At 41.6% G+C, this 26,201-nt stretch overlaps 1 protein-coding gene across 1 annotated transcript in view; it reads right to left on the bottom strand.

Moving 5' to 3' along the window:
* Positions 1–26,201, bottom strand: part of SEMA5A (semaphorin 5A) — a 1,863,338-nt gene that overhangs the window by 1,180,861 nt on the left and 656,276 nt on the right. Inside the window, exon 4 of the mRNA XM_078687625.1 lies at positions 7,548–7,647. Coding sequence (XP_078543751.1) covers positions 7,548–7,647 — 100 coding nt within the window. The remainder of the gene's footprint in view (positions 1–7,547; positions 7,648–26,201) is intronic.

Below are 26,201 nucleotides of genomic sequence, written 5' to 3'. Positions count from 1 at the left end.
ATCACTCACGCCGGCGTCTTCTGTCTCTCTCGTCCCCTCCTCGCCGGGGGACAGCACTTTCCTTCGGCCACCAGGACAGCACCACCTTTCCTCCGGGGCTCCCTCCTGGTCATGGGAGCCCCGTGACATTCGGCGCTTGGTCCTGGCGCCCCGGGGGCACTCCCCAGCTCACGGGAGCCCCCGGGCGGCCATCGCTCCTCTCCGCCTCTTCTCCCCGCCGCCCTTCCTCTCTCTCGGGCTGCGGGGGCGGGACTTCCGGCCGGCCGCGCTGCAATTGGCCGGCCGGCCAACCACTTCCGGGTCGCTGCGGGCAGCGCAGCGGCCCCGCTTAGGCAGGCAGGCGGAGGATCACTTCACCGAGGGGTGGGCTCCCTCGAGGTGAATTAAAAAGTTGAGATTAGCGGCATGGCCGCGGGGCAAATGCCGGGTGGGCACCGGCTTCATCAAATAAAGCGCCCCCCAAGTGCTAAAGGAAATTGAAAGCGCTCCATGCGCTAAAAATAGCAGATCAAGCACTTCAACTGCAAAATACAGCGCTCCTAGCGGTAGAAGGACAATAAAGCGCTCTCTCAGCGCTACAGGAACAAGTCCAGCAAAGTCCTTAGCAGTCCTGGCAGAATAAAGATGGAGTAACACAGCTCCCAGCAGGGAAAGTCCATCAGGAGTCCAGGGGCTGGGCAGGGCTCAGGGAGGCAAGCCTTCCCCTGAGCCCAAGCAGCAGCACGCCCCTGGCAGATTCAAGTCAGAAACAAGAACATTTTGGAAGGGGACACAGCCCCTTCTTATACACAGAAAAGTCTTTGAAGTCTTTGTGCAGGCAGTGTGAGAACCAGCAAGAACTGGTTATAGGGAAGTCCTGTCAGTATCAGGGACAGAGGTGACAGTCGCCCAGCGGGGGGGGTGGAGCCAGCATTGTGGCAGGCAGGCACAGCCTCACTCACTATCAGGTGCGATCTCCACCCACTTCCTTGGCAGCAGATGCTGCCTTTCATCCACGGGCTGACTTAGACAACCTCCTGGGGGCTCTGCAGCCCCTGTCACCCTCAGACCAGACAGTCAATCCACAAGCAGGCCCAGGCACTCTCGGCCAGGCTCACCAGCCAATCACACGCCAGGCACAAATTACACAAATATACCACTTTCTCAAAGTGGCACTTCTAGACTAGACACAACCATGCCACATACACCATTACGCAGCATTCAATCTCACGAGTTCGCACATATCAAACTCGACCCTGCACTCCCCACACATCAGGAACTACCATGGGCATACATATTCCCCATTCATTCCTATGGGAGGGCAGGTCACTCACCACACATACACAGAGAGCACACACACTTTACACTGTACCACAGTGAAAAAGTGCGCAAAGGCCTAAAACCATCAACACTAGGTTCCAGAAACAGGCTAGGAAAAAGCAAAAAAGTTTCGGGGTGAACCTGCCAAAAGGGCCAGGTCCAACACTTTATCTTTCCTGTCTGCTCCTAAGGACCGGGTAGGTGTCCATTTTCCCAATTTTCGTCAATATCACTCCTCCTTTTTAATTCGCTAAGTGTTACCTTACTGGTCCTCTCCAGAAGAAGCCCCCCATATCGATATGGCACAGACTGGAGGAATCCCTGATTCACCCTTTTCCTTTTTCCTCACTGGCTAATTTCTCCCATCCCCCTCGTTCCTTTGGCTCTCCAACCCTTTCAGAATTTATTTCTACTTATAATCCGATTATTAGCAATTCTCAAACACCTATACAAATGTTCCTTGAATCATCTCTTTGGCATAATAAATCTATTAAACTCTCTAATCATGCTCTCTTTTGGAAGGGTTGCGCAGCTAAGGAGAATATTCAGGTTAAATATTTTCTACAAGGTTCACATTTGCTCTCTCCACAGGAAGTACGACTCCTAGCGATCGCTTTTAACTCACCAGTTTTCCCTCCTTTCTGGATCCTCTTCCTCCTCATCAGACAATCTTTTAGAACCTTTGTCTACTTCTCCTTTTCTTCGGGCCTCTCATATTTACAGATATCTTCATTTCTCTTCCCTCGACCCTTTCTACTCATACATGGAACTCAATGTGTACACAGATACTTCACACTTCCTGTACTGCCAGTACCACCCAAACTTTTTATTATTTTTATCAGAGGTTGTATTTAACCCGCGTGTCCCTCTCCAAATATAGTTCTGTCCTGTCCCAGAACTGCTGGTCTTGTAAAGATCCCCTGGCACATTCCTACACTCCTTTTTTCCTTTGCCTTAGTATTACCTTGTTTTGGGCCAGGGTCTTTAAATCACTTTCCTCCATCTGTTCTGTTGATATTCCTTTTGATATTTATTCCATCTTTCTGTGTAACAATTCCATAAATTGGTTGGACGCTCACAGGATGGGCTTGTTTGTAGATCTGTTAATTGCTATTACTTTTCAGATAATCACTTCTAACTGGAAGGATGCCACTAAGGTATCTCTTTCTGCTTGGTGGAACCGTCTCTGCTGCCATCATCACAGGATGGATGGGGCTTCTGCCACCACATCTCAGCAACACCTTCGAAAGGACGCCTTGTGGTCTCCACTCACTAACTATTTATCCTCCTCTGCACTACATAATAAGAACAGATCCTTTGTTTTTCAGCCGCCTTGAGTATTATATTTTATTTTTATTTCTCTTATATAGTTCTTATAAGTCAATGTTTGGTTATTACTTGATATTACTAACTGTGTAGTGATTGTATTTAGATTTTCAATTATATGATATCTGGTAAAGATGTTGCTTTCATTTGCCCCCTTATGTGATTTTCTCTCTTTTCTCCCCCTCTTTTTCTCTTTCCACCCACATTGAAAACCTTTAAAAAGCTATTTGTTAAGGTGCTTAACTAGGTATAATTGCTTTCATGCTCTGGTTCTAGTTTTAGTAATAGTTGATGTTTTGAGTTTTCATCCTATTTAGCTTATACACTCTGATATTTTTTGCAATTTTTCTTCAAATGTTATTGCAGTGGTGCACCTATGTTTGTGTCTGCTTCATTAAAGCTATTAAACTAAAAAAAAATAATACAAGACGATAAATAAATTTGGCATATTGTAATAACAGAAACTCAATAATAAACTCACAATAATATTTTAAGAACTGGAGTCTAAAATACCAAAACACATTGAGCCATTTCTTGATCCTTCTCAAGAGCAGCCCTTTACTATGGGGATCTGTTCCAGAAGAAAGGCAATGTACTGAAAATCTTCTTAAGTTAAAAAAAAGCCTGAAAACCTGTGGAGTCCAAGCAACACCAAGTGACTTAGGATCTGGGTCACCTTGTTAAAGTAAGAGCAACATGGATATAGAGGAGGACAGAACAAATCCTTGCTCACTGTGATAATTGGGTAGCTACTCACATCATTTTTAATCCATCAAGCATGCCAGCCAATTGGGTGCTAGAGGTCTATATAGAAAGTAGAGTTGAAGGAGAGCAAAAGTAATAAAAGGTAGTGCCAAAAGGGAGTTTGCTTCCGCCAATGGCCCTAATCAGCTCATCTGCAATTGTAGAAGTAGATTATTTAGGCCACCTTCTTCCAATCTCTACCGAGGTGCAGAGAGGGATTGTATGATTTATGTCATTGTAGTTGAACTACTAGGGCTGCCTGGGGGTTTCCACATCAGTTCAGTCAGTAGGAGACTTGCCCTGCAGATCTCCAGAAGGCCTTTTAGGTTTACTCCCAGCCAAGATGAAATGGACTGCATTCAGCCCATGTTCAGGAAGCACCACACTCTGTTTGCAGGGTGTCTTTACAAATGAAAATTAGCTGCTTAAAGATAGTTCCATTCTTGTTTTACAGTCACCTTATGGCCAAGGCTCTTAATTTCGAGACCCTTCATCTCTCTCCTGATAGGCCTTAGAAGTAGAAAAAATGTACAGACTTCTAAACAGATTGGGCATATGCATGCACTAACATAACGGCATATACATATAGAAGTGGGTCTCCATCTTACAGAGGGACTGCACATAGTCTATTGTTATTTGAAAATTCCAGCATTACCACCGCCTTCAGAACCAACGTGTTGCCTGGTTTAGAGGAAGTGGCCATGTGGTAATCAGTGCATTGGAATTAAAATGAGCATTAGCACTGCCTTGAGACCTGTAGTAGTCTTAAAAGTATTTAAAGAAATATTAAAATAAAAGCAGAAGCAAATAAACGGAAGGGGAACCATAAAATGAGTAAATTGAAAACTAAAGGACTCGCCAACTGGCCCTGACATGGGAGCACATTCATTTTCATGTGGATGAGCACATGTGAATCTGCAGTCGTTCTCAGGGGAAGCAAACCAATGACTGATATGCACTGAGCCATTACCCTAGGTTCTGCACTGTCATGGACGGAAGCAAAAGTGTAAATGGCGCTCAGGCAAACCAATGACAGGACAAGGCTGACCTAAAGGCCCTCTATGTATCTAGGTGGATATTTTATTTATATATATGGATGGATGTCTTATTTAATGATTTTATTAGGTCTTAGCAGACAACCAAACCTGCCAGGCCTTACGAAGAGATTCTCTCAAGAATAATTAAAGTGGAAATCTTCAAACTCTAGTGTTAGTCAGAGGGGGTAACAAACACCAAAGTACTTCACTATAAAGGTAATCCGAGAAGTTTCATGTAAAAAAAATGCCTATCTGTAGCTTCTAATACAGAGTAATAACAATCCACCCTTAAATGTCTACAGGCTTCAACTTATGCTTTTAACAATCTACATGCCAGGTGTACTGCTTTTTTAAAAATAACATTTCATAATAAATAGATCAGACCTATAGGCATGAACTCAAACTTGACAACATAACCAACTCAGTCTTGCTGTACTGAGTATAAGCTTTGTCACACACCAAAAAGTGCAATATAAGCATCAAAATGTAAATACTGAACTTCAGACGAATCATATCCTCTACTCAGAAAAACCAACTTGTAGGTAGAGCCTAGGCCCCTCCCCCAGTAGTACTCTGCAATCTCTTTTGTGGTGATCACATAAGGAAAAATTGAATGTCCCAGAACACTGAGTTCCTTTTGCACTGTCCACACCACTGTACCACTATGATGCAAGTCGGTCCAGTGCTAAATCTTTGGGATTTACCAAAAGCCTAATTCACCAAGCCCACATTAAAGCTGTATAAAGAGAATTCAATACCAAATTAGATTAGGGGAATGTCTTAATCCAGCAGACTTGAAACAGCGATTGAATCACTAGTACCCTTGAGACTTGATTATGGCAACACCCTATTTACTGCATTCTTATGAGTTCATCTATCTCCATTGTAGGAAACCCTCAATTTTGTGGTCCAACTAGATTCCAGTTCTGAAGACTAGATATGACACCCAAATCCTGATCATGATAAAAAAAAGTTTACCATTGAGGCAAGGAGCAATTTCATGCAAGGGACTGCTAACTACCCGTCTCACAAACTAGTCATTTTAGTAGAAACCCATTATGTCTCAAGCACGGACTCTCTATGGCGAGAAGCATCTTCATTCAAAAACACAGGAACTCTGCAGCAAGCTTTCTCAGAAAAGGCTCCTAGAATTGGCAACATCATCCCTCCGTCTTTAGGACAAATCCTCTTATAAGTATTTTAAGGAAAAGTATTAAATCTTATTTCTCCCAGTTCAACTAGTGCAAACCAACCTCATAAAATAACTCTCAATCATTATGGTTGCGAAGAAACTCCTAATCTGGGACCACTATGGAGTCTCATCAATGTTGTACTCTTGATGATCCTGTATTTTATATTGTCCTGTGGCAGTAATATTGTGACTGCACTGTATCTATTACCATATGTAAAGTACATTTTTACAACAGTGGAGCTGATATTATTTAAAATCCAAAAGTTTACCAGGGACGCATATTTTTCTTCAGTCTTGCGAATGGTTTACAAGAACCCAAGTATTTGCGCTCTGCTAATCTGCCAGTTCGAATGCCTTATTATTTAACTGTAAAGTATTGCCTATATAGTTTACTTTTTCACACAACATAACTGTAGTACACTATGCTTTTGTTCTCAGCAACACTAAACTCCATTGGGACCACTTTTTGGGCATGTAATATATAGAATTTAGCATAACATAGCAATGAAGATTGCTTACAGAACACAAGGGTAGGTGCAAGCATACTCTGATTTTGCCCGAACTCAAATAAATTGGAGATGCATGTCTAAAGATTGTACAGTGAATGGATGGAAGTTGGTGTGAGAGGAAAAGGAGAGTGTAAAAGAGGGTATAAAATGCACAACAATAGGGGTCACCTCTAAGAAATGAGATGTCAAGGAAGTCTTTTGAAATGAGATGTAGTTGATTGTGTGGACAGTAGTGGCAGTTATAGTTACTTATGCGTTGGACCTTGTTTATGGAGCACATTTCACTAAGATCGAGAGGTGCCTGGACATCACTTAAATTAAGATTGGAGACACCCTGTGATTTTCTAAAGGTTCTTCTAAAGAATCAGATTTACAGATTTGTCTAAAAGAGACTAAATAAAGAATGTCTCTGAATCCCTTAGAAGTAGATTTCTATAGAAAAACTTTAGCAACTCAAACCCCCAACCGCAGGTTGAAAGGCACTCAAATTATGCAGGACCAGAGGTTCCTGCCGGAGGAGTGGTGCGCCATATACCCCTTCTGGATTAGACATGATCTGAAAACTATCACCAGGCATTTTGTGGCAGACCTTGTGAATATTAACAATGGCTCTAATTCCAAGTAAAAAAATAATAATTAAGGACCAGTTTACTTTTTCACAATATCAGTTTTGACCTGAATCTTAGCTCATTTGTTCGCCTTTCCCTTACAGATTCAAGAAGCTTTGGGAGTTTAGTTGTTCAAGAGAAACACACCAGTGTGCCACATTATATAAGAGAGTGGTGCGTCCCAGCAGTGTACGTTCTTCTGACTTTCTTCTACCAATGACAATTTCCATTGCCTTAACGAGTTGTAGGTCTTCTATCCTTTGGATTGTCTCACACCCATGTCCTTCACACCACTGTCATTTACTGAAATTCTGATGTAGTCACTGAACGATTTAAGCCATGTCCTGTTTCACCAATTAGTAACGAGAAGATACGTTGTACTGCAATGCTCATCTTTGAAAAACCTTCAATACAGCACAGTGGCCTGCACTACTGAAGATAATTTTTTTTAAATGGGGTAAGTAGAGTGCATGATTGACCATGCATGAAAAAAGTATAGAACGTTGTGAACGTACTTGGACATAGAATGCTATGTTATTATATTTTCAGTGTATTAGGTTACTAACCTCATTTTTGTCAAATTTTACTAAAGGATAATTAAGTTGTAGAAAATAAATATACCAAGGCACAACATGGTATCACAATTTTAAAGACTGACAACCATAGCTTTAATTATCAAACGGTATGCTCCATTTTGTGTCTGTAGGAAAATACCTCTCAACAAGATTCTCACAAGCTAACCTATAGAAAGCAAGTAACTCACAGCATACACGATTATAGCAACATTCACTTTAGCAAAACCACATAAGAGTTCTTCATATCAAAGTCTCACCTTGCTCCAACGACCAATTCCTTCTGCCCAGGGTCAAATGTTAACTGTGAGAAGTCCATGGCGTTGTCTGCTCGGAAGACATATAACCATGGGGAAATATCTAGAGGTAATGCACAAAAAAAGTTGTGTATAAGTTAATCTTTCTTTGACATGGATACAGTTAGCCAACATGCATCAGTATTACTTTCACTGCATGTCTGCTCTAGTGTTGTGAGGTTGTAAGCACAACATTGTAATGAAGGATCAGTGCAGAGCTACTAGTTGACGACTTGAATGGCCTCGATGTATGCGAGTCACAAGGTCTCATTGATGACTGCCACCTTGTAAAATTGATGCTGCTACACCAACCTATATTCACAGATGGGTTTTTAGGTGAAGTGACCTGGGTAGGCAGACATGAAACGAGTGAAGGCCAGTGCACAGCAGGCCTACTCAATACACATTCTCAACAGGCACATTCAGCACTGGAGGACTACGAGTAGTTCACAAAAAAGAAACACCCATCATTGTAGCAGCAAAGTAAATACATATTGCATTACATTGGGAACATATTATCAGTCAAGCCCTTCTGCTTCACTAACTCACTTAGCCATTTACACTCTAGCCAAGTAGGAGACTAGCAAGTCCCAGATTTGAATTTTGCATCCTTGCACTTTATACATTCTCTCTTCTAAGCCGCAATAACCCATAAATGAAATTCGGTTTTACAAAGTAACCACCCGAGTGGCTTGGACCGACCAGAATCTTGCCAGTGCCTGTTTGGGTAGCTATATCAAGAGAAATATAAGCTTTATCTGATGTTACATTTTCACCAGAAAGGCTGCATAAAATGGTCTTACTGTTAGGATGTTATTTTGAAATCACACAGGACAGATGAAATAAAAGATTTTTTCTAAGTAAGTTTAAAATGGACCATCCAATGAATAGTAAAACTCTTGTCCTTTCAATCAATCATAGCTCATGAACAATGGGCAACAATAAGGCTTCTGGAATACCTCTTTGTTTGAAGACATCTTGGTTAGTTGTAAAACCTACTGTGACTTCATTCACTATACGGCCTGTTTAAGACAATAAAACAGACTGACAGAGTAGAAGAACTTAGCTTAAAAAAATGCTATAATTTACACTAGACATTAACACTAAAATGCTTAATAGAATGATATGTACAAAAATGTGCCTTTTCTTAAATGTGCAAAATTAACCTGTAAAATGATTTCTGTAGTAAACACTCATTCCTATTGCAATTATCCTATTGTGCCAGACTAGGACTCTTCCATTTTCCACCTTTCAGTTAATTTTCTTCTCTAATAAATAAATGCATTAGGAAATGCTGAACTATGCAATATGATTTGATAAATGATTCACACTTGACTTGTTTAAACATGTCAGCTCTGTATAAAGTGCTGACTTTAACAATGTATTTCTTCTTTTCCTAAGCTACATGTTTTCATGTATTTAGCTAGTTTTCTAGCTGCCACATAGTCAAAATACTGAATACTGAATAGTGTATTAAAACAATAATGCATACATGAAGACGTAAATCTTAATATCGTAGGTTGCAACTAAAATGTTTCTGCCCCTAGAATAGTTCATTGGTAATCAGTGGAATATTGAAGAGCTAATAGTTTAGACTGCAGGGTTTTTGTGGGAACTTAAAGTGAAGCTAATGCACACAAATGTTTAGCAACTAGGTTAAACACTTGTAGCTCCTTTCCTACTTTGTACGTTTGCTGTGGGAATGAAGGAAGAAGCAGCAGACCATCGGACCACCTTTCCTCACTGGCTTAAGATGACCTAACACCAGTATGGATTGTTACATATGTTATATTCCTATTTAGAATCAAGGCAGTGAGGTCCAGCCCAGTCTTGACCATACTTCTGAGACCATTCTTTTTTTCCTTAACACTTTTTACCCTATGCGCTGTGAGCTACTGCTGAAGGTGATCTCTATCACCTACTATATTGTGGGTGTCTATTTCCCTTACGTTTATGGCTACTGGTGTGACTATTTTCTTAGCTTAACTTTGAAAAGCTCTTACTGCTACTGTTTGATGATGCTGATTTGAACAAAGAGACTCAGACGAGTTTCTGGAACTTCTCTTCAGGAGGAATTTGGCTTTAATCTGCTTCTATTTCAATACTACTTTAAAACTTGCTCTTTTCCAAAAGGATTCTTTATGGGTTCTGGTAGGTTGGAATCTGCTTAGGGTAGAATAGGGATTCATTTCCTTTATGGAACACGCTGAAATGTACTCGGTTGATTTTAACTATGATGTTTCTGTCAACAGATGTACGTGATTTACGATTTTGAATAAAGAAACCAGAATGATAAACTAAACTCTTATCAGTAAATAATCTGGCTAAATTGATGATTGAGATGTTTTTATTTATGCTCCATTTGAAAACGGTTGCAAAGATCCATTTCAGAGAAGAAGAATTTGGTGCAGAGCTAGAGAACCCTATTATAAGTCACGGGTTGATCTGATTAAATCAAAGGACACATTTCCATGCCAGCAACATCTTGTTGAGCTGTACAACTTACTGTGACTTCATTCACTACACAGTCTGTTTTAAAATGTGGCAACTCTAATTTAAGTAAAGTTTTGCTTGTAAATATAATGAACTTTCTAATAACTTTCTGATTTATGTAAACCTGTACACCTACAGCCACAATTAAACATTCATTTTATCTCATTCTCTTAAAATTGGATGGGTATTAGGTAAAGCTGGCTAATTTCTGGTGTAAGAATAACCGCCAGTTTTCTGGTACATTTATAATTGGTCCTACATATGGGTTGTAATCTGAACTGACCATATATTTCCATTATGGTCAAATGTAGACATATGTCTAATATTAGAATTAATTATAAAGAACTGCTTGTTGAGGTTCTGATCAAGGCTAACTGTTACTCAATCCAGAATAATAAATGCCTCAGTTTCAAGTTTTAACTTCAAAAGACTTCTAGACTGTATTGTTTGTACCAAACTAACCAAAATTACGTGGACCAAACTAACCAAAATTATGTGGATGGGAGCAGTTTTATTATGGCAAGGTTAAAAGATGTATCGTGCTGCATATTGAGTGTAAAGAACATAAGATATGAATCACCTTTCGCTACTTGTGAGGAAACAAACTGCATTCTACTGTGCTAGAAAAGTGAGATTAATGAATAAAGCACAAAAAAGTCTAGAAATTACAGAATGGTTTATTGGGTTATGTAACAATACTGAGCTAGAGTATTATCCATTTACTGATTACAAAAGGGGCATTAGAAGTAGATAAAAACATTTCTGTAAAGATACTGAAATGGGCCGCAAATTGGGTGCCCCGTTGTCTCCTAAAAAAATCAAAAGCTTTTCGTAGCTATTGAAGAGTGACAATGGCAGGAACTAGTTGACGTTTTCATTAAAATATGTATGCCTGCTCTCACCATCAAGATTTGACATTTATTGTGTGTGCCATGGAATTTGGCATGTCTTATATTACACACTCCATTGACAAATGTTTTAGGGTATTGGAGTAAATTTGTCAGTGCCATGATGCAGGAAACTTGAGATGCTTCTGAACTACGTATTGAGGATTATTAAAATCAACCTTGAATCAGAAATACCATCTAGGAAGATGACAGAGATGCAGCATTGGTATATGTAGGTTTTACTGTGATATGGCTACCTGGACATTATCGTATCATCTCCTGCGGATTAAGTGTTGTTGCCTCCTAAAGCTATTAATGTTATGCAGGCAACTACTACCCTTTAATAATATAATAATCCACATTTGTAAAGCACGAACAATAACCCGGAAGGGTCTCTAGGCGCTGGGGGCCGTCGGGAAGATTAAGCAAGCTATTGCCCAGAGTCACATGGTGCTGGGCTAATCTGCCGCCAGCTCCGGGGATCCAACCGTGATCCCCAGATTCCGGAGTCAGTCACCCTGGCCGTGGCGCCACACCTCTACCTTTAAGTGGTCATAAAGCGGATCTCAATCAATCAATTAATCAATTAAGCAGGATTAATAAAGTGCAGCTTGTCACCCGCGAGGGTATCCGGGCGCTTGCTGTAGATCTCAAAGAACATTCACAATAACTGCAAATATTTTCCATGTAATAATGATTCTGAACCTCCAAAAAGTTAACTACGCATGGGGCATACCTGAATCTACCTGCTGTAAAATTGTAAAGACAAAAAGAGAGGGGTAATAATGACCTGTGTTAAACATTTGATCAGGAGGCATTTGAATGGTTGTTTGACAGTGACACCCCCTCCCCACCAATTCATTAGACAAATTAAGTTATTTTGTCTACACTTATGTAATCTTTTGATATGGGTCATTTACCTCTATTGTTGCAGCTATACTTTTACTGATCATAGGGAATAGGGTGATTGTCTCCTTTTGAAAATTTAGAAAGAAATCACTATAAGTGATGTGTTCTAACTAATATATTTAATCTGATGATCCTTGTGTTACATTAGATTATTAAATAATCAAAAATAGGAACTGTAATAAGTAAAGTCGTAGCAAATGGATCCTAGAGACATTCAGTGGTCTCATTGATCTTGGAGCTCAAGTACTTACTTTGAATGATACGGAGACGTGAATGTTCAGGAAATGTTACCGTAGTCCACCCTGCTTTGATTCTGAGACCTCAGTGAAATGGCAATAATTAAGTCAAAAGATGCAATGTGCTTTTACTTTTCCCAAGAAGAGGTTTGTTAAAAAGTATTAGAAAGCTATAAATTTCATGAAATCCATAGTTGAAAGGAGCTGAGAAGAATAATATGGTTATTTGAAGTTGGAAGCTTATTTTATCACAACCTTTACAGATTCCTATGGAAAATTATTCAATACACAATGGTTGTGAAGCTTCATGTTTTGCCACAGTCAAGTGAAAATTGTGAATTTTCACAAAACCTTGTTTAATATTGAAATGGTAAAAGGTTTCTAAAGCGCTCGAATACCCATGGGTGTCTTCGCGCTATTTGAATGGCAATCAGGTGAGGGTATTGGGTGCTTAGAAATAACTAGGCACCGAAAAGTTGAAAAGGGTCAACATAAGATATGCGTTCAAGAAAATAGTTACCCAACCTGTCCTTATCACAACTATTTTGTAATAAATGCTGCAAAAAAGGAATCTTTCAGTGAAAAATGAAGCAGACATTTGCCACTAAGCGTAGAACGCTTGTGCAAAATCTATCAAATCTGAACACATTTAACAAGTTGACTGGGTTTGACTGGAGTAGAAAATAATTTGCTATGCTGAAAAAAATACCTCACAATACATGGAAACATTTGGAAAACGGTGAAGATAATCTGGAAAAATTGCAAATCTTGCAAAGGTGCAATTTTTGCAATAGGTGAGAAAACGAAAGTTCACAAAATCGGTCCAGAAAACAAAAACGGTGTGCATACCCTTACAAATGATGCTATTGCTAAACAAATGTTGCTGTATAGTGACCAGATGTACTGCAAATGTACAGGAACGTCTATGTTACTACTTTATGTGATGATGACTACAATCTCTTGACTCAAGACACATGCAAAGCAATTCTGTAGAAATCGAGTTTTGAGGGCTGAACAGTGGATTTGGAATTGATTCCTTACGATTAGCTCGTTCAGATACTGGGTGTTGGCTACGCTAGGCCACCATGACAATATCCTATGTCGCTCAAGGTATAGCAGTCTGATTGGGCAAAAACTATTACCATTCATTCAAATTATTTCTTGTAGCACAATGTCCACAGTGCATACTGCAGTAGTGGTGACTATGATAGCTCAAACATGATAGTTTATTGGGAGTTTACCAGCGCGAAAATGTGCATTGATGGACATTTACACCACATTGAGTATTTCCTTTCATGGGCTGAGCTTATTGGGTGTCATCAATCCTACAAATCCTGGTAAAAGCATAGTTGATTGCGATGTTGAAGTTGTACTTGCATGGAAATATGTTCATTTCCGGCCATGCTCAGCATGTACTGTATACTGTAAACTTGAAATATAGCTTTTACTTTTCTGTATGTCATGTTTCAGTAGCGGTCTGTACTGTCAACCAATATAGACTGTTAATGTAACCAGTCCTAAAGTAAATTATTTTTGGTGTATCCTTTATAACACTGGCCATGTTTGATGAATGTATACCATTATCATCGCAAAATAAAGTTATATCTTTTGTGCTGGCTGGTAAACGTGTTGAGGGTATAGGTGTGTGAGTGCTAAACGTTGTGCTTACTATTTTAACCCCTTCGACGCTCATGACGAGCTGGGCTCGTCATGAGGTAGCCTCCTCGCACGCTCATGACGAGCCCAGCTCGTCATGAATAATGGGATTTACTAATTCTCAGCGTGCCAGCTGAATTCCGCCCGCACGCATCAGGTTAATACCCATACGAGGTTTTTGGTAGTTAGAAAAGAAATAAAACAAAAAGCGCTTGATGAAAGACATGCCCTGTCGGTACTGCAGGGATGGGTAATCTCCACTTGAATCTCCTGAGGCATGGGTGCTGATATCCCCTTTCTGTGCTGCAGGCAGTGTGGGTGTAAAGAATTGCAATACTTCCATTAGCTGCGGGATGGGCTTTCTTCAGGCCACATCCTGTGGGTGCTGTGGACACAGGATAGGACCAAAAGCTGTAACCTCTGCCCAGTGTGAATAGGGATTCAGTATTCCAAGTATCCACAGAGCATTGCCGCATGTACTGTTACAGCAAACAAAAATGCTGAATGTAGGGCATTTCTGATAGCTATGCTATGGACTATGTGCCTGAAAAGCATAGTTTCATATACTTACCCATGGGTTTTGTTGGCACTTACATTGGTCAAAAGCTATGGTCAGTTATCATGCCCTGTGACCAGTATCCTCAAGATTTGACTTGAGACTATATTAGTGGATAATGCAAGTATTTATGGCAATGAGCATGCTCCAATGTCATGCCTTGACCAGAATGTCTGTAGTGCAAGTTAGGCATAGTTAGACGACACATATGGACCTTAGCAAGACATGATCGCGAACAATTATATAATTTCAAAACCCAGGAAATTCACATCAAAGCCCTGATTACGATGTCAGGTGGACTTTCGTCTGCTCAACACTGGTGCAGATTGGCAACTGACCAACCTCCGTTTGGCGGTTCCGACCGCATCATTTGGATGTGACCACACACAGTGCAGACGGAAACATCCATTTTCCAATGGGATCTTATGCGGCGGGCAGAAAACGCCCGCAGCATAAGCTCCCATAGAAAAATGGATGTTTCCAAACATTCCTGCACTGTGTGGCAGGCAACTCACTGTGCCTGCCACACAGTTCAGGGATGTTTAGGAGGGCACCATTGGTGCCCCCAGGCCCAAATGTGGAGGCCGCAGAGGGACGAGGGTCCTGCTAGGGGCCACCAATGTCGCTTTCCGACAACCTTTCTGACATAGAAAGGTTGTCGGAAAGCAACATCATAATCCCAAAGGCAGAAACACCGTCCTTAAGGGATTATGGGGAGTTTCCAACCGAACAGCTGGCTCTAGGAAAGCGTTGGTCGTTCCCTCCGACTGCTGCCTCTGACCACACATATCATAATGCGTAGGTCGGACAGCAGCAGGAGATGGCGGTTGAATCGCAACTGAGCCATCGGTTGCGGTTCAACCGCTATCTTAATTAGGCCCCAATAGTTGTATAATTTCAATTATGGTTTCCTGTTAAAGTCATGTTGTAAAACATATTCAATGTTGGACTGAGCTTTCGGGAAGTCTGGCAAGGGCCTTGATGGGACAAAATAAAACAGCCCACTGAGTGGCCTTTTCACACTGGCTCGTCTGGCAGTACCGGACTACACAAAAGACCAGTTAAACTCTGCATATATTATTAAAAATCACTTTACAAGTTCCCAGAAAGAGATTCAGATGCCTAGAAGTTATGGTTACAATCAAAAATTTAAAAAAAATATAGAAATGTGCCAGTTATGATAAGCTATCAAATATTCATTCCTTTTATTCAGTGGTCATGATCTACCATAGAACATCACATGTGACTTCATTGATGACATTGCAAATTATATTACATATGACCTCTTTAAAAATGAAGGACATGCACAATGGGCACAGCATCACATATTTAGTGAACAGAATATATTGACATGAATCGGTCTAGGGTGTGGAATTTGTATAGCGCTAGCATCCCCCAAAGCTTCTTGGCATTTATTACAGACACAGCCAGATAAATGTAGACACTCACTAGCAATACATATAATAACAGGTATTGAATTTTGCTTGAGAGTCTACACTACCCCTGCCAACAGAGATTGTATTGTTGACTTACTTATCTTAATATACAAACATAACTTTATGTAACACAACATATTTCCTGTGAAATTATGTAGGGTTTATAACAAACACCTCTATCTTTCCTGTTCCCCTAAAAAACTGAGTTTTGGCTGTGCCAACCGAGGTCTGGTCATATGGTGTGACTTCCAGTCATAATCTATGCCGAGTCCTCTTGTGCCCAGAATAATCAGGGCACAGCCTTTAGCTGTGTCAGTGGGCTGTTGTCCATGCCCTGTGCCCAGACTCTACTCCTCGAGCCCATTGAACATGTCATAGTTCCAAGCTTTGCACAAAGCATGATACAACCTCTAGTCATGCCCAAAGCGGTCGGGCAAACGGCGTGGCAAAGATGTTTTCCCCCTTCTCCAGCACTTCTATATCTTTTGATTTTTCATGCTGTGAAACGTTTTTTTCAAATTTAGATAGAAACTCCAAAATTGTGAGAGCACAATTCATGAAGCCAGTAGATATATATAAGAAGAGGTGTATGTATCTCACATGCCAAAAGGAAGTTTTTCAGGATTTCTTTACACATCTTACCTTGCCACACTGTGCTTTGATCTCCCATGGGACTGGCTGCCCATGTACCTAAGCACCGTTTTATGTAGGATAAAGTTCGAGAACCAGGTCAGCGTGTTCATGTGCTATCTTCTAGACCTAGTTTAGAGTAGACAATTCGGCATTTTTTTTCTGTGCTGGAATTCGTATGGAGCTTTTGGTATGCTGCATGCAGGGGTGTAGGTTCAAGGGGGTTTAGGGTGTGACACACCCAAATATAGAGGTAGTCGGGTCAGGGGGGCCTGAGTCAGACCTTCTATGTCTGTGGCTTTTTCTTGTCCTCGTGATTTCACTAATAATTTTTAACTTGTTATTTTATTTTGACGAGGAACTAAAATAAAGTTAGGCCCAGATTTACAAATATTTTGTGTTCAGTTTGCTGCAGTTTTTTTAAGCAACCTGACGCAAAATTCGGTATTTACAAAACATGCAAATTTGCATCCTTGCATTATCCAGCTTCAGGCAGTGGTTAGTAGGAAAAAAAAACACATTTGACCGTCCACTCTAAACAGGGCAGACAGTTGAGTGGCTTAGTTCTGATGGCCTACTCCGTCAGGCATCATAGGAAGTTTTACACTGACATTGGAAATTATACTCCATCAGCATAAAACTTGCAATTTGTCCAACTCAAAATTGAGCATGCAAACCTCGTGTAAATCTACCGCGAAGTTTTAATTATAGGTGCATGCGTAATTTCGCGGGCCGTTTTGTGCAGATTCGTGAGAATGGGCCAAAGTTATTAACAATCAAAAACTCTTTTATTATGAAAAAAACAACCAAATCATAAATACAAATCGGTTGTGAATTACTTCCTTAGAAATGAAAAAAGCTAAAATCATGTAATCTTAATGTAAACAATGGCGACGTGCGCCGTTAAACCGTCTGTGGCTCGTGCTCTCAATTGGCAGCATTATTACTCTTTGCTATAATCCCGCGAGGAACGCCCTCTGGTTGCGGGCTCTAGTTTGTCGAGCTGCTGCAGCTCTCGCTGTGTGTTCATCCTTTAAAAATATGTTAGAGACTGTCTTATAGAAATCCAGTTGGTAATAACTGCAGCAAAATACGTCTGTTCGGATCGATGAAGAAATTCTCAGGCACCTCACTGTGAAAAAACACACGCTGTCTCATTATTTCAGCTTCGGGTGAAAAGCTGCGCATTCTGCAGTGGCGTAAACCGTTAACACACATCGCTGAGAATCAATTTAACTTGTTTGCTCCTGCGGAGAAGCAAAAACTTCCGAGCCAAGACAGACGAAACTGGTCAAAAACAATGTTTTCATTTACAGTATTTTAGATTCAGGCTAAAGGTACTGTAGGTTTTTGTGTATAATAGAAATGCGGGTCACCCTCCATCCTTGATTAACAAAGGTGAGGGGTCAGCAACTTGATGATGTATTGTAAAGGAATCTTTCAGTAAAACCGTCCACTGCAAGCATTGATCCAAGACATGCGTGCATGCATACAATGTATTAATAATGCTTCATTTTAAACTTTGCCTTAGTGCAAAAAAGAGGTGTGTACATTTTAGTGCGGTGTAATGTACATATAGGAACAATGAATATTTAAAAAATGTTAAAGTACAAACTCACAAAATCACATGACAGCAATGCTCACAGTCTATATATTTAATGAAAAAAACAAAGGTTAAAATAACATTATTGTTAGGTGAGAAATTCAATGACAACATAAGGTTCTAAGCGAAGAAATTCACTAGTTATAGGTAGCTCTGATAACTACAAATTGTTCCCCCACCATGCACAGTTTTGTCAATAATAATTTTATTGTAAATGTTGCAGTGATATTAGCAATGATGTCATAGAAGTTGGAATGAGTGATGTAATATGTTGGGTATTAAGCAGTGCATGGTGAAGGCACAAGTTATAATTACCTTAGAGCACATTACTTTAACTTTTGGTTTTTTTAGTGAATTTTAAGGATTTTTTCTACTTAAAACATTTTTTTGTTACCATACGTAAAGCCAACACTCCATCATGCACAGCCAGGCCCTGCGTCCAACTCCCCCCTTCCTCCCCAGGCAGCCAACCGCCCCACATTGCCACGTTGACAGGTGGGAGCAAACATATGTTTTCCTGCCCCATCAGTGCAGGCAGGGAAACTAGTCTGTCCTGGGAGTGGGTACCCAAGGAAAAAGTACTTGAGCAGGCACTGGGGAATAGGGTTGGCAGGGCCTTTTAATGCTCGGGGAGGAGGGGATTGTGTTGTCCCCTCACCTTTTGATTTCTGTACGGTCCTGCTCCACTTTATTTATACATTTCAGCCCCTGGGGGATAATACGCCTGTGGGAAGGAGAGACACTCACCACTCCTTCCCCAAATACTACTTGCACCACCCCTGGGCCCAGCCCCAGCATGGGGGGTTGAAAAGACATAGATTAGCCTGCACTTTATATGTTATTTTTCTGCAGAATCGCAGATCTTCTGCAAATTTGTGGCAATTAAAAAATACGCTTTGTCCCCAGGCGGGGTCCCTCTACCAGGTCAAGGGGGTCAGGGTATCTCTACCCTGCCCCCTATGTCTCTTTTTCACCTTTTTTTAGGGCTTGGTACTAAGTCCTCAGTCCTAAGATGGCTCTGACACATCATTGTTGATTTTGTGGCAGCCAATCACTTCTCTCTAAGAGACTCTACTAGATCCGCAAATCCTCTGCAGTGTGAAATATACAACGTTTTGAGCATTAATTGCTCAGAAATTACTTAACAGATTACCCCAGATCACAAAAAGCACTCTTTCTGGATCAAGATCTAGCATTCTGCCAAATTTGATGTAAATCAGTTTAGCGGTTTGAGCGGTTACTGTGTCTAAAGTTCCTATGGAAAAATGAAAATAGAAAGTGTCTATTGGGACCTCCGCCACATCCCCCCCATTCTCTTGGCCCCGCTTGATGGATCAACCCGAAACTTCTATCCGCAAACTAGTCAAAACGTAACACTTTTTTTTATTGAATTTGTGGAGATGTATCTAAATTATTATTAATATTGAATATCACAACATTATAAAGGTAAATATATATATATATATATATATATATATATATATATATATATATATATATATATATATATATATATTCACTGAAAAAACCATAGGTTATAGACCATATATAGTTAGGAATTAGCATTTACAAAACCTTGAAAATTCAATGAAAAAACCATAGGTTATAGACCATATATAGTTAGGAATTAGCATTTAAAAAACCTTATTTTACTCACACAAAACCATTGAAATTCCATATATAGTTAGTTGTACTAACTATATATCGCGCACCCGCAATCCACTGCTGATCATGTCACATATTACATCATTCATGACATGGTCAGTGACATCACTGATGACATCACTGATGACATCTCAAATGACATCACTGATGACATCACTGATGACTACATCCAGTGACTGTATAATTCTGTAAAGTTAAAATATGTCTTACATATTGAAGAATGAGTGGATGTATAAGTGTTTTGATGAAGGATTTAGTAGGGGCATGACTGACTGTATGAGTGACTGATTAAATGTGTCTCACTGAGTGCATGGGTTAGTGACTAAACTGTCTTAATTCGTGCATCATTATGTCTGTTGTTCTGTAAACTGCTGCATGTGTTGATCAGTAGCTATATGATTAACTATATGGGTTATTGATTGGTTGCCCAAGCATTTGTATGGGAGACTGAGTGTGTGTGTGGGTGGCTGGGAGGTGTATGACTCTCTGCATAGATGTGTGAGCAGTTGATTGACTAGATGTATGGGTTCAAAAGTGCATGTGGAAACAGCTGTATGGGCAGTTGACTGTGTGCATGAGTGTATTGGTGAGTGAATGGACATCTCAGTGCTACATGTTAAAGTAAGTACATATGTAAAATACAGTACATGTGAGAGTTGACATATGTAAATAAGTGTGCATAAGAGCCAGTGAATGTGTGAGTGGCTGTATGGATCATTGTGAACTTGTATCCAGGATTGTATAAGTGAGTAAATATTTTTTAGTATATGTTTGAATAAGTAAGGTGTGTATAACTGTATAGTTGAGGAAATGGAGGTGTGATTGATTCTTTGCATGACTGACTAAGTGTCTGAGTAACTCCATGGATGAGTGACAGTCTATGAGTGTCTGTTTACACTGAGTGTATCTAAGGTTATATTAGAGTCTGAAGAGGTTCATCGTATTATCACATGAATGATGTCATCAGTGATGTGATCAGTAATGTCAAATGAGATGTCATCAGTGATGTCATCAGTGATGTCATTTGAGATGTCATCAGTGATGTCATCAGTGATGTCATTTGAGATGTCATCAGTGATGTCATCAGTGATGTCATTTGAGATGTCATCAGTGATGTCATCAGTGATGTCACTGACCATGTCATGAATGATGTAATATGTGACATGATCAGCAGTGGATTGCGGGTGCGCGATATATAGTTAGTACAACTAACTATATATGGAATTTCAATGGTTTTGTGTGAGTAAAATAAGGTTTTTTAAATGCTAATTCCTAACTATATATGGTCTATAACCTATGGTTTTTTCAGTGAATTTTCAAGGTTTTGTAAATGCTAATTCCTAACTATATATGGTCTATAACCTATGGTTTTTTCAGTGAATTTCAATGGTTTTTTAATAGCAAATATCATAAGCTGTCGATTGTCAAGTACGTGGTAAGAAAAAACATTTTCGTGTTTATGCACACTGGTCTGCTTTCAATGCTGCCCCCCCCCCCCTCATTTCTATTAGGAGTACTCTCTCTTTGCAGATAGTGAAGGGTAGTTAACGCAGGCCTTTGCCCCCGTTGTAATCCGTCGTGCCTGCTTCTCTCTCCATTTGATTGATTGTTATCCAAGCATTTACTGTTTTAAAATTGGTTCTCTTTGGTTCATTCTCTATTTACAAACAAGCACAGAGTCGCAATACTCTGTTTAGTCTTTGCAGATAGCGAAAAATCGTGTAAAAAAACAAAAGGAATCGAGCAAAATCAGTAGGCCACTAATGGGATCTCTTTTTGACCTCGCTAAAATAGAAACATTAGGAACAACCTCCCTTTGCAGATAGTGAAGGGTAGGTAACGCAAACCTTTAACACGTCGTGCCTATTTCGTTCCTCATTGATTGATTGTTTGCCCGAACATTGACTGTTTGGGAATTGGTTCTTTTTGGAGGTATTCCCTGTTTGCAAATAAACGTAGGAAAATCTTTGCAAGTAGTGAAAGGGTAGGTAATGCGGACCTTTGTCCCCCGTTGTAATCTGTCATGCCTATCTACTCCCCACTGATTGATGCACCTGTTTCACCCGGACCATTTACTAGAGATAGGTCATCTGGCCCGACCAGAGAGCACCCCTAGTGAAAAGGACATATGCAATAATAACAAAGTGATCACTGTATCCTGTTAACAGAAACTTTAGCATGAAACAACCTGGAAAGAAAGGAATAGGAAAACGAAAATCAGTAGGCCACTGATGAACTTTTTATTAAATAACAAACAAAGAAACGATAACAATATGTAATGATAAAACCTATTATTGTCCTAGAAACAAGAAACGTTAGAAGTAAGCCCTTAATAAGAAACTTGAAAACAGTAAGAGAAACCAAGTGTGACATTGCAACGGCCACAAGGCAACGAGGCTTCATCGCCCCTCACTGCCCCAAAACGTGTCTGTCCCACCGCCTGCCACGCCCAAATAACGGCAAACTGGGAAAGATACAAGTCAGCAGACATCCGCCCCATTCTGGAAACTTCCAAAGTGCAACAGGTTTGCGGCTACGCCCAGCCGGAAGCAACACATATAAGGCGGGTCCTGCTGCCAACCGTCGGCAGAAGATCATCACGTAGGGTGTAGCCGGAGGAAAGGCCGAGGCCAATGGGACCCGGCCAGGGGGATTGCTACGACAACCCTGGAGAGTTGCAAGGGGGGGAATGTCCGTGTCCTCGACCCTCCCCTCTCTCTCCCAGCCCGGCCACCATCAACCAGAGGCCGAGGCCGAGGGGATCCGGCCGCGGTAACACTGGAGAGTTACAGGTTCGACCCCCCCCTCTCTCTCCCAGTCTGGACCAGCATCCATGGAGGGCCTGGGAGTGGAGAGGCCACTGCACGAAAGGCCCAGGAGAGGCACCGCGCGCCACGCGCCAAGGTCTGTCCCAAGGATGGACTAAGGGACCCGTTCCTGGGGCCGTGGCAAGGAGCGTCCGGCCACCATCAACCAGAGGCCCGCCCCAAAAGACGCACTGGACATTTCTTTTTTCTTCCATAATGGCTGCAACAACCCTGGGGGGGGGATGTCTTGCACATGCCTCCGACCCCCCCTCGTCCTCATCGCCTGGTCCGGCCATAACAAATGTCAAGCGAAACGCCGTGGGGTGCACTGGGAGGGAGAGACGGTGCGAACAGGCCTCTCCCGCCTCCCCAGGTGGAGGCTTCCCAGCTGCACCCTCAGCGCTCCAGGCGCCCGGAAAAGGGTTCTTCCACTGTGGCGATGCTGCAACGTCTCGCCCGGCAGGGTGGAGCCCGTCCGCTCATTTGACCCCGCGATCGCCGGTAGCTGCTGAACTCTCAAAATGGCGATCGACCTGGCAAGAGCGGGCCCAGCATGAAGAAATGGCCCGGTCACTGGTTGACTCCACCACCGTAGTCCTCCACGACCTTGAAGATTCTAGAGGAGCCGCGGGAGTCCCCGACCCCCGCAGACACCCCCGATGGGGAATGACTGCCATGATCGCCCGTGGAGCGACGAAACTGTAGCCGCGGGACGTCGGCGCTCCCATGCTGGCGCCAGCCTCAGTTTGAATGACTAGAATCCTGCAGACCACAGTTCGGATCAGTTCCGGTGAAAGCACAGTGTGACCCGGTAGGAAAAATTGTTGCACCCCCTCCCCTTTTTGACTGATGGTTCAAACCACCGATCCTTTCTTTTGCCCTTTTAACGGAACTTTGGACTGCCAAAGGAAGCTCTGGGCCAACCACGAGTTAATAGAGATTTAGACTATGCCTGGTTCTGCCTGACTGCACCCAAAATGGCGCCGATGCAAATGAAACCCTCAACTCCTTATTGTACCCCGATTGCTCAGCCTCGGTGTCATAGGATATGTATGAAGTTTTTAAACATATAGATTGATATAGGATGTGTACTGATTATGAGTTCGGACAATGGATTGATATAGGATGTATACTGTCAGCTCGGACAATGAATTGATATGAGATGGGTACTGATTAGGTGTTCGGACAATGAAGGACAATGAATTAGCATAAGATGGGTACCGATTGAACATTCGGACAATGAATTGTTGTTGAGTTTGGCGCATCATGATTATTGAAAGTTCGAATTTTCGATGCTTATGATATTCGCTCACACTAAAGATTCAATATGATTTTTATTGCACTTGGCGCACTTTTTATGAAATTAACGACCACTGACTCCATTAAGTTTTCCACTAATAAAGTATCCCCACATCTACAGTTCCAGCCTGCTCCGTGGCCGGCCCACGGGGTTGTAGGCCCGTATTTGTGCACCGACATTCTCATTAAAGATTGTTTTTGAGAAAGCAAATATAGTTGTCCGCGTAAATTGATAAGTTTCGAATAAATGATCCGATATAACTTAAGTACAGGTGAAACGACTCAGCTTGATTAAAAAAAAAAAGGGTTAAAAGGGTATAGTACGCAGAAATACTGCAAACATGAACGGTCCAGGTTTTTGTTGTATGTACTTTGCACATTTTTGTACAGCCAAAGGCAACCGCTAAAGATCCTGGTATTTAGCCTATACTTTATATGCTGCCTGTATAAGAAAAATCACACTAACGGTCCACCTGGGCTTGAACGCCCAGTTGGCAGTGACTGCATCCCGTGGAGATAGGCCGAGTACGCAGTAAGTAAAAGCCTTTCTGGGTTTATGCGCGCTAGTGTGTCTATCAATGTAGCCCTTGCCTCCCTCTCTCTGCAGGTCACATCGGAATGTCGACTAATGTACGAAAATGGTGATCTAACGAACGACGAGACGGGAAAAAGGCGTCAATGTTTATCAACACTTCCTGATTTCCTTCGAATCGAACGTTAACAGACGTTATCTCTCCCACACTACCGGTCCCCCTGGGCTTAAACGCCGAGATGGTAGGGACTGCATCCCGTGGAGATAGGCCGAGACGTCACTCAGCAGAAAAAAAAGAAAAAAAAAGTCTATAAACATACAATAAGTTAAAAGTCAATCATTCTTGTTTCCTTGTAGTACGCTCCCCAGTCCGCTTCCCGTTACGCGAACCGGGCGCACCCCACGAAAAAAAACGATTTTTTTTTTTTTTTGCCCCGCGGGGCCCTTTTAAAGCCTCCACATCAAACCTAGGGGGTCAGGGAGGATCTACTATGCCCCCTTATGGTCATTTGCCCCTTCGCTTTGGCCTCCTCTTGTCTCTCGATCCTACCGAGAGACAAGATGGCGGCCGCTCCGTACTGTTTAGAATGTTTACAGACACCGGAGAGCCAATCAGCTTCGCAAAGCTCCGTAACGCGAAAAGTACGCGAAGCGGAGCGCTGCCCGGAGCGCTGTTACAGATATATATCTTTTTTTGAACGTTAATTTCTCAAAATCCACTGGAGCACATATATTGCGACCTAGCAAAGGCACATCGGGCTACCAGTCCCTACAATTTTGCCAAGTTTCGTGCAAATCCATTCAGCCGTTCGATTATTATTTTTTTTTATTTTTTTGCCCCGCGGGGCCCTTTTAAAACCTCCACATCAAACCTAGGGGGTCAGGGAGGATCTACTATGCCCCCTTATGGTCATTTGCCCCTTTGCTTTGGCCTCCTCTTGTCTCTCGATCCTACCGAGAGACAAGATGGCGGCCGCTACGGACTGTTTGGAATGTTTACAGACGCTGGAGAACCAATCAGCTTCGCTTCACAAAGCTCCGTAACGCGAAAAGTATGCGAAGCGGAGCGCTGCCCGGAGCGCTGTTACAGATATATATCTTTTTTTGAACGTTAATTTCTCAAAATCCACTGGAGCACATATATTGAGACCTAGCAAAGGCACATCGGGCTACCAGTCCCTACAATTTTGCCAAGTTTCGTGCAAATCCATTCAGCCGTTCGGGCTAAAAGTGAGGCCAACCGCCCTATGGAAATGAACATGAGAAAAACGCGTTTTGGGACCCCCCTTTTTTCTCGGCCCCCCCATGACGAACCCCCCCCAAATTTTCAGGGGCTGCTCAGAAACAAAATGTTCCATTTTCCTGAAAATTTCAGCCAATTCCGTCCACAAACGCCAAAGTTATTAGACATAGAATTTTCAAAAATCCCATAGAGAAAAAATCCTAACTATATATACCTACTGGCGACCGCCAGTAGGTAATAAGTAACTGTGGCTTTACACACACACACACACACACACACACATATATATATATATATATATATATATATATATATATATATATATATATATAACCTACTGGCAGTCGCAGTAGGTATATATAGTTAGGATTTTTTTGAATAGGGATTTCTGAAAATTCTATGTTGAATAACTTTGGCGTTGATGGACGGAATTGGCTGAAATTTTCAGGAAAATGGCACATTTTGTTTCTGAGCGTCCCCTGAAAGTTTGGGGGGGGTTACGTCAAGCGGGGGACGAGAAAAAAGGGGGGTCCCAAAACGTGTTTTTAACATTGAGTTTTCCATAGGGCGGTTGGACTCACTTTTAGCTCGAACGGCTGAATGGACTTCCACAAAACTTGGCAAAATTGTAGGGACTGGTAGCCCGATGTGCCTTTGCTATGTCTC

The sequence above is a fragment of the Lissotriton helveticus genome, chromosome 4_1 (assembly GCF_964261635.1).
Source record: "Lissotriton helveticus chromosome 4_1, aLisHel1.1, whole genome shotgun sequence".
Taxonomy (NCBI): Eukaryota; Metazoa; Chordata; class Amphibia; order Caudata; family Salamandridae; genus Lissotriton; species Lissotriton helveticus.
Note: the sequence above shows the minus strand (reverse complement) of the source record. Positions and strands in the feature narration are given on the sequence as shown.